The sequence below is a fragment of the Nicotiana tabacum genome, chromosome 17, assembly GCF_000715075.1.
Source record: "Nicotiana tabacum cultivar K326 chromosome 17, ASM71507v2, whole genome shotgun sequence".
NCBI lineage: Eukaryota > Viridiplantae > Streptophyta > Magnoliopsida > Solanales > Solanaceae > Nicotiana > Nicotiana tabacum.
This window is the reverse complement of record NC_134096.1, coordinates 91,006,404-91,015,947: the sequence shown is the minus strand read 5'-3', so window position 1 is coordinate 91,015,947 and position 9,544 is coordinate 91,006,404. Positions and strand designations below refer to the sequence as shown.

Genomic DNA, 9,544 nt, shown 5'->3' with positions numbered 1-9,544 from the left:
TGCTTATATATGAGTACTCTTCTAACTCTAAATCCAGCAGTACCTCCAAATTGAGAAACTAGCTCACAACAATAATGAGAGCTTACGGAGATAGAATTATTATTTTTATTTTACAAAATTGAACAACTCTCCTTTGATTAATTTAATTTTAATTCTCTGAACTAAGATACTTTATTTGTGCAGAAAAGCTTGTTCATGGTAAGACACTTTCAATGGGGTGATCCTTTTTTGCTTCGTAAATCTGAATCACATCAAGCAGATTGTAAAATATCGCAGTATTATAAACCTTGCCGATGGTGAGCCTTTTCGCAGTTTCATATACATACAGACAATCGACAATGTCAAAATAGGTAGAGCACAAAACTGAAGGAATAACAACTGTGACATATGACCAATGACTCACTAGTAATTGTATCTTTCTGGACCAAAAAAAGCACTTCTAACTAGCATTTACGTGATTTTCTAAGCACTCCTAACTTGCATTTACTTGATTGTCTACGTTGATCCAAATTCTGAAAACCATTTCTCGTGTCGTTCAATGTCCACTGCAGAAACTGTGGGTTGTATTTTATCTAAAGCTTCTAGGAAGTCATCCATCATAACTGGAATTTTCAAAATCTCAGCCTTGGACATGTTCTTAATCTCATCTGGGTTTTTCCCTGCTATCTTACGTCTCATGCCGCTTAAAGAAGCATCTCTGCAGATATTTGTTAGATCGTCTCCACTGAAACCTTCTGTTCTTCGTGCCACTTGGTCAATATCCAGGTCAGGAGCTAACTGGCATTCATGATACATGATACAGATTGTTAGTATCAACAAAATTTTCTGTTCAATCTCGAGGAGCAATAATAATCACAGGCAGATCTAGGGCCAGTTCTATGGTTCGACTGAACACATTTCTTTCAGCTCAAACGCCGCATGCAAATGAGAAAAACTTTAAAATTTGTTTTATACATATAATGAGATCACACAAACTCTAAATCCTGGATGAGGCTTAGCTCAAGTCACAATGTAACAAAAGTTTATGTTTAAAGTTCTTACTGATTTCCAGCACCACCCTTGTCATTCTAGTAACTTAAAAATTCTATTGAGATGTAACCAAAAGGTCTCTTATTATCAGCTTCTTCTTCTTTCTTTTTTTCTTTTATATATCCTAATATCGTATTCATTGTTAATACTATTAATAATCATTGAACTAGTATCGGCAATAACATAATGTAGTTTACTTAAAGCCACTGGAAGTGGAGACAGATTCCATGGAGGTGTTAAACCTACTTGAAAATGATTCCCCATTGTATAACACTATTATGGATTCTTGCAGGTGGTAAATGCTCCAGCTGGAGAGCCCTGTCATCAGGCATAGCTTCGGGGAAGCAAACTATGTGGCACACCTTCTAGCTAAAGATAGTACCAAGCTGGCCATAATTAACCAACAAAATCAATCTTCATGTTCCTACTCATTTTGTTGAATCCACTACGCTATCAGCCAAAGAAGGAACAATGTCTGTTAGGACCATACCATAAAATATATGTAAACATTTGTCTAGTTTCGGAACCTTTGTGCTCTACATAGCACTACAAGCCATGGATTTGATCCCCATGAGACATCCATGAGTGAACCTTGTAATTATTATGGTATGTACATTTTCTTTGTAAGTTGAAACTTGAAAATTTTCAGTGTGGTCATACTCATTCCTTTAGTGACTTTGAATCAAAACCTATTTTTTAAGTAGAGACATTAAGATAATATAGCAGATGAACTTCTTTCAAGACAATGAAGCACAGTACCTACAAATTAAGAAACTAGCCAACACCAATAATGAGAGCTTACCGTGATTGATATCAAGTTTATCTTTATAAGCTCCTTACGGCTCTTAAAATCAGGAAGTGGGATGTAAATCCGCTTTTCTAGCCGCCTCCTACAGTAGTACAGTGAATCACTAATTAGCCAAGATCCAGATACGAAACAGAATACAAATCAGACTAAAAAAGCTAATATTGACTAGGAAGTTAAGGAGTAAAGTTAACCTTAGTGCCTCATCAAGACCCCAGGGGAAATTTGTTGCTGCCAAAACTGTGACCGGTTTGCCTGCTATATTATTAGTGGAGTTGTTTAACCCATCAATCTGAACTAGAAGTTCAGACTTCACCCTTCGGGATACTTCATTCTCTCCAGGAGCCCTGAGAAACAGGTCCAGAGTTCATGAAGTTTTATCACTAGAAGTAAAACTAAAAAATTATAAGTTTAACATACTTAAGAACATTTTATGCTCAAATTAATGTTGATTGTTGAGCACATGCATAAATGTTATTGTGGGATGTGTGCGTACACACGAGGTAGGTGAAAGAAAGAGGAGCAGGACGAAATATTTAGTATGCAATAATGTTACAAAAATTATTCACAATCAGGTTACTTAAAATGTAGATATAAATCTTTATGATAACACATTAATCGGTGACCTGATAAAGATAATATAACAATCTATGATCTAGCAAATATCAGTTTAAAGTCACCGGCACTTCTCAGACGCATTATTTGGTAGCTTGATAAAAATCTCTATGGTTGAAAAACATAGACTTGTCAGTATGTACGGATGGGACTATCAGTTCAGACCAGACTAAGCTGCTCAAGTGATACTACAGTATGATCCAGTTTCCGAAAAACATACAGCCTCTAATTTCCTTCTACTAGGTATTCTATTAAGGTAATTGTTTTAACCTTCTCTGCTCTCTGCAGCTCCTATGCAAGGCTTTGGATTAGTAGAGGCCCTTCACTTATTTACTCGGGAAAAAGCAAGAACGAACTGGTCGTCAAACTAATATACGGTCCATCACCAATCATGTGTCTATTAGATGATTGAAGTCTAGTTACTATGACGTGTAGACCCGTAACATATAATCTATGCCTAGTACATAAATTTATCACATATGGTGATGAAAATAAATCTTACACAACAGCAAGACAATGAGAAAAATCCTCAGCTATTACATGTATATGAAATCATTTTAGAAAGAACAGATTGCTTACCCTCTGGCACTACAAAGAGAATCAATCTCATCAATAAAAATTGTACTTGGAGCACGAGCACGAGCAAGATCAAACAAGCACCGTACCCGTCGTTCACTCTCCCCATACAATTTTGCCAACAACGAAGAGCAAGAAACATTCAGAAATGTTGTCCCACACTCTGTAGCAACAGCTTTGGCCAAGAGTGTTTTCCCTGTGCCAGGAGGACCAAACATAAGAACTCCTCTCCAAGGTCTCCTGATTCCCTGCAAGTAACATTTGAATATGTGAACTATATAGAAGTTTCATAATATAAGTATTCATTATTCTTTTTATTAATGTGCCATGTAGTTACAACATGTGGATAGCTGCAAGTCAAAACTTGTACATAGCAAGAAGTTGCGACTTCCGTTGGATCAGATTGTATCCTCGTTATGTGATGACAGGTATATGAGACAGTTCAGTTTTCAATAGCAAAAACTATTACCAGCTTATTTTCTTAATTAACTTCGAGGACTGTTTCCACATCTAATAAACAGTTTGTAACAAGGCAAAAGAAAAGGAAACATAAGTGTGTTTGGTATGTCGGAAGTTATTTTGCCCCAAAGAAAACACTTTTTTCAGAACAGATGAAAATGCTTCAACATTTTTTCCTAAAAACAAATTTCGGTGTTTGATTGGTCAATGAAAAATATTTTCTGTAAATAATAATAAAATTAACAAATTCGGAAGTATTTTGATGAAATTTTTTAAGAACTAAGATTCAATAGTAATGTCTAAATGTTAGTTGGAGAAGATGAATATGAAGTTGAAAGTTAAGGTAGTTATAAAGAAAATGACATCATTCTAGCTTTTTTAACACCAGAAAAGGATGAAAAATATTTTCCTAAAATATGACTTCCATCGTACCAAACACAGATGTATCATTATTTAGTAGTCTTATAATCAGAATAAACTATCTGCAGTACCTGGAAGTATTCAGGCATCCACAGTGGGAGTACCACTGCTTCCTGTAGAAGCCTCTTTGCTTCATTTAGTCCCGCAACATCATCCCATCTCACCCCTGGATTAGTATCCAATATTTCTTTTTCAAGACGAGCAGCCAGTTGGGGATCAGGCCCGTTATACTCTCCTTTTGGCTTAACGCCAGCTACAGCATTCTGATAGTTGTAAAGAAGGACGCTGTGAATATTATAAAGAACTTAAAGTCTCAGCTTCGTACAAATAGAGTAAAGCAGTTTTTGCAGTGTCACTACACCAACTGCTCTAAAACATTATGTGTTAGTTTCACGCATGGTTACTGAATTTTATATAGCAGTAAAGTCTACCGCTTTTATATTAAATCTCATCTATAATCAATTTGGCCTTGCAGAGCGAAGATTAAACATTATTTAAGATTGGAGTTTAGTAAAATACTTTGTGATTTGAGCCTAGATGGTGCCCAAAAAGCAACATTATCAAAATGTTCTCGAATAGTATTAAAGGCAGATGAGGTATTTGTACCACTTGTTGCACTGTGTTTCTATAATTGTTCACCTGCCCAGGCAGCTGAGGTGTTTGTACCCCTTGTTGCACTGTGTTTCTGCAATTATTCAGTGTTGGTATCGCTTGTTGCAGTGTGTTTCTGTAATTATTCACCTGCCCAGCAAAACTGTAGCTTCCCCCCTATAAAAATTTCATTGGACAACAGAAACTTTGTAACCTAATAAAAGAAAGAAGTTGGAAAAAGGAAAAGAAAATAATATAACAATCCCAGCGACTACTTAAGATTGAAGTTTCATGAAATACTTGCCTGAACTTGGTTAGATAATTGTGTCATTAACCGACCTTGGGTAGCCTGAAGTTGAGATAATCGCGTTGCTGCCTGAACTTGGTTAGACATTTGTGTCATTGCCTGAACTTGGTTAGATATTTGTGCCGTTGCCTGAACTTGGTTGGATACTGGTGGCGTCGCCTGAACTTGGTTAGACACTTGTGCCGTTGCCTGAACTTGATTAGACACTTGTGTCATTGCCTGAACTTGGTTCGATATTTGTGGCGTCGCCTGAACCTGGTTAGACATTTGTGGCGTTGCCTGAACTTGGTTAGATATTTGTGTCGTATTCTTCTTCTCTATTTGTTTTGTGGGTGATAGACTGACACTCCTTGAAAACTAACACACAAATTAAAGCAAACATTACAGTTTTAATTTGGGAATCCAAGTAGTAAAGCCTTTATTAAAACCCTAGTGGCAAAACGGATTGGAAAAAACAGTTATCCACCTATATTATCGACTAAAAAATGGGTTGGAAAATAAACTTTTTAAAAACGGGTCAAATATAGATAAGAACCGTATTATCCACTTAGATTAAAAAATGAATAACCAATGGATAACTAATGAGTAACTTTTACATTTGTAAAAGTTCAAATTGGGGTTCATCAAATTTGGGAGACAAGTAATTCTCCAAAAGTGATATATTCAAGAAGCATGTATATTATCCGCCGGTTAACCCATTTTCTATCCGTATTAAATATGGGTCGGGTCGGATAATTTATCCATTTTGCACGACACGTTTTCGACCCCGACCCGCCTGTTTGCCAGCCCTACCAGTGACATAAGGGTTGGGGAAACAAACAAAACAAAAGAATTATTACCTGCTGAATTGCAGAATTGGGTTGAAATTGGAGACCGAGGGAGTTGAAGTCATGATCAACGTTACGAAAACCTTGAGCATAAATGCGGGTGAAGCCAATATAGTTTAGGCTAACATTACCAGCTAGGACAGCGTAGTAATTGGGGGTGAGGAAGCTTGAAAGTTTGAACTGAATGCTCTGCACATTGTTATTCAATTCGGGTTCTAAAGCCTTGACCCATTCCACCAGCTCCGTCATGTCGAGATGGCCATCTTTGTTAACGTCGAACTTGTCGAAGATTTTCTTCATCTTCTCATCTCTGCTACAATTAGAATTAGGAGCCACCGCCACCATCTTCTTCTTCAATTAACAATACGACTTATATGCTTACTAGATGATCAAGAACAAGATTTGCAACTAAAGGAACGAGATACAGAGGCGGTTCAGAATTTGGAGATTTTGGGTTCTGGATTTTATAAAAGTTATTCAGTGAATTTCCTAATATATTCTACTAAATCCATAGCTAGAATTCTAACTCCACTTGATGACCGGTTTTCCCCTCAAAATATAGGTGTATTGGTTTTAGAAAGATTTTTGCTAAAGTCTTACCGAAATGGGCTTTCTAGTGTGGTTTTTTCTTTTTTCGGCTAATTTAAAATTATTAATAAAAGGAATGATGTTTGCTATTTTCTCGAGTCGAGAGAAAATTATTGTATGTAATGAAAAGGAAATAATGAAAACTAAATTATAAACCCTCGTAACATATTATTACATCAACTTTTTAATTTAATATTGGTGAATTTACATTGTTTAGCAAATTACGTAATTGGATTAGTTAATCACTTAGTAAAGTTGTCCACGCTTTTCGCGTTTGAGAAAAAGTAATTATATTAGATTTACAGGATAATATTTTTTTCTAATATCAACTATTGCACATTTTAATAAAGTCTTTTAGTCTTCAAATTCAAATGGAGTTATTTCAAGGTTTTATCTATTTTATTATTAATATCTAGTTTTATAATATTTTTCGAAATTCTTGTTAAGTAATTTTATTTAGTTTTCTAAAGATACTAATGGCTTCTTGATGGTACGTTTATTGATGTCATGATAATCAACAATGGTAACCTGTGTTATTCTATTCTTAATATTTCTCAATCTGGTGCCTCACAGCGAACTATACATATATCCCCACACATATTCATATAAAAAAAAATTAAGAGAAATGATATAACAAAACAAATCAAATATGATAATTTTAGAAAAATGTTAAGGTACATCAATATGAATAATATTGAAATAAAAAATGAAGAGCAACTAAAATATGACTTGTGTTATAAATTCGGCAAGTGGAATCATCCACTTGCAACGAACCTTCATAACAGGTTTTGAATTGATTTTGTATTCATAACAGGTTTAGGATTGATTTGTAACATTGAAATATTTCTATAAATAGGTTCATTAATAAACCTAATAAAGAAAGAAACATTCCTTTCTAATATTATCATTCTCTTCAATTATTAGTCTTAGTTAATTACATAATTCTTGCTATATTGCTTTTATTTTATAACACATTCATTATCTCTAAGGGTTTGTTTGGTATGAAGGAAAACATTTTTCAATTTTCTCATGTTTGATTGGTTTAAATATTTTGGAAAATATTTTCCTTATTAACTCATTTTTCTCCAATTGGAGAAAAATATTTTCCTTATCAAGAGAAGGAAAATATTTTTCAAAACTCCTTCTCAACCTTCCCCGTCCTATTCCCTACCCTCACCAACCCACCCACCTAACTCCACCCCATGCCTACCTACCCCACCCCCTCTCTCAGAAAAGCTTTTGTTTTTTCAAATTTCAGTTTTTTTTCCATCATCCACCCTACTACTCCCCCCCCCCCACACACACACACATACCCCCCAAAAAACATTTTTTTTTTTTTGTAATTTCAAATTTTTATTTTTTATTTTTCTGCACCACCCACCCCCGCACAAAAAAACTTTTTGTTTTGTAATTTCAAATTTCTGCACCCCCTCCCCCCCAAAAAAAATATTTTCTTTTTGTAATTTCATCTGTTGTTTTAGTTTTTTCATCTTTCGGTTTACATGTTCGAAATTTTACAAGTTCCAAAGTTATGAGTTCGGAGGTTTATGTGTTTGAAAGTTTGCGCGTACCAAACACCGAAAAATAAATAAAATTACTACTTATTTTTCAATAAAACATTTTCTTGGAAAACAGCTCTAACCAAATTCATTATCTCTAAGTTGTGCTTATTCTCTTTCTCAGAACAAGGTATATTTCTTTTAAACTTATTCTGGTGCTACTGCTATGCGTAATAGAGTAAAAGGAGGTGGGTAAGGCAGAAATTGAGGCATTACATGCTGTCTTACCCAGTACATTTAATAGCTTCCATGGACCTACAAAAAAAGTATTTGTTCGAGAAAACCGCCTTAACATAACGGGAAGGACCGCAAGATGGTTACTGCTTCTATCTAAATTCGACATCACGTAAGTAACCAAAATTAGCTTGTAGGGTCTATTTCTTAATTCAAGATCCTTCTTACTAACCGGAATCAAAGAATTAGTAGATCTGTTCCGCCAGAAATAGAAATGGGCTAAGGTTATGAACTTATAATCTGATGATCTAGTTGATTCCATAATTATAAGTTCATTCCATACCGGACTAGACCTGAATAGGGTTATATACATTCTCATTATGAGAAGGGGGCATTCGGGCCTATCTTGATAGATACTATATTTACACATGGATTCCTATATCGTTACATTCTATTTAATTAGGATTAGGAGTACGCGTAATTGGACCTACTTTTTACATATCTCTATTGGAATCCTATTCACCTCTTTGATTGAATCGAGAAATAGGTTTGATTGTCCATAAGATTGCTTCTCACTGCATGCGTTGTTCATTCAGGGGCGGATTTATGTGGAAGGCTCGGAGTGCCAAGCCACTTAGATGCCTTGGTTGAAACTCTGTAGATATATATAAATATGTATAAGAAATAGATTAAATACAGGTATTGCATTCTCCGAATAATTCAAATTGAAGCAATTGAATATCCAATTCGGACCTATATTACATGAACGATAATAGAGTAAAATGATGATAATAGTTACATCTGCGGCTGGATAATCCCTTCACCAATATTTGCTTGACACCGTCATACTATTTATCAGTTGAAAATAAATTAGTAACTAGACACATCCTCCAGGCTAATATACTTAATAAATAACTATTATATGCAGGCCCGCATGTGTTTCCACTTTCCCTTCACTAAGCATACGTCCAAACATTTCTTAATAGTTGTGAATATGATGGTCAAATTTATACTGGTATTATTATGGGATTATCAGTTATAGTACAAATGGATCACTGTTTTGAAATTAATTTGTGAATTTCTTAGAACAATTAGAAAATCACTTTTAACATTAGGGGATGAGAATAAGCAGCTGAAAAAAGATATTGATTGGAATGCATTATCACTGTCTTATTTAGATTCTTGTATAAATCAATATGAACCGGAGGTTCAAAAGATAATTCATTTGCAAAGTATTATAAATCAAGTGCCAATGCATTTACCAATCTACCAAGGATTACTAAATCTCATATTTCAACTGCAAATGCTCCAATTCGAGTTGATGACCCGGTAGGACTCTGTTAAAGCAAATGAGTCTAAGTCGCACTTAAAACGTAGTAGACCAATCGGTTCAAATATTAAAAAAATCCTCAAAAAAGGGACAAATGATCAAGATGGTCATAATATGGAGGTAGTTACTCAAGAAGAGCCCCGAGACATAACAATTGATAAAATTTCAAGAGAGGTTCAAATACCTAAAAATGTTGAAAATGAAGAGATATTGATAAATTATATCTCAACTGAAAAAAGATGGAATCGAAATGATATAGTTGTC

The 9,544-nt window shown here is 34.7% G+C and overlaps 1 protein-coding gene across 4 annotated transcripts; it reads right to left on the bottom strand.

Annotated features, from left to right (window-relative positions):
- Positions 1-260: 260 nt before the first annotated feature.
- On the bottom strand, positions 261-6,182 carry LOC107830472 (katanin p60 ATPase-containing subunit A1). 4 transcript variants are annotated; one of them, XM_016658038.2, is made up of 8 exons: positions 5,642-6,182; positions 4,800-5,057; positions 4,511-4,672; positions 3,976-4,167; positions 3,029-3,273; positions 2,029-2,181; positions 1,832-1,919; positions 261-777 (listed from the first exon to the last, which is right to left on the bottom strand). In XM_016658038.2, the coding sequence occupies exons 1-8, from the start codon at positions 5,972-5,974 to the stop codon at positions 496-498; spliced, it is 1,713 nt and encodes a 570-aa protein (XP_016513524.2). In that variant the 5' UTR covers positions 5,975-6,182; the 3' UTR covers positions 261-495. The 4 variants fall into 4 exon arrangements, with proteins under 4 accessions (XP_016513524.2, XP_075090702.1, XP_016513521.2 ...); XM_075234601.1 differs by having other exon boundaries at positions 4,544-4,672; XM_016658035.2 differs by having other exon boundaries at positions 4,800-5,159; positions 5,642-6,159.
- Positions 6,183-9,544: the final 3,362 nt, after the last annotated feature.

Coding starts and splice junctions, on each gene's coding strand:
- LOC107830472 (XM_016658035.2), bottom strand. CDS start 5,974: ATGGTGGCGGTGGCTCCTAATTCTAATTGTAGCAGAGATGAGAAGATG. Junction 4,673..4,799: donor AATTATCTAACCAAGTTCAG/GCAAGTATTTCA, acceptor AAATTTTTATAG/GGGGGAAGCTACAGTTTTGC. Junction 1,920..2,028: donor GGTCTTGATGAGGCACTAAG/GTTAACTTTACT, acceptor GTACTACTGTAG/GAGGCGGCTAGAAAAGCGGA.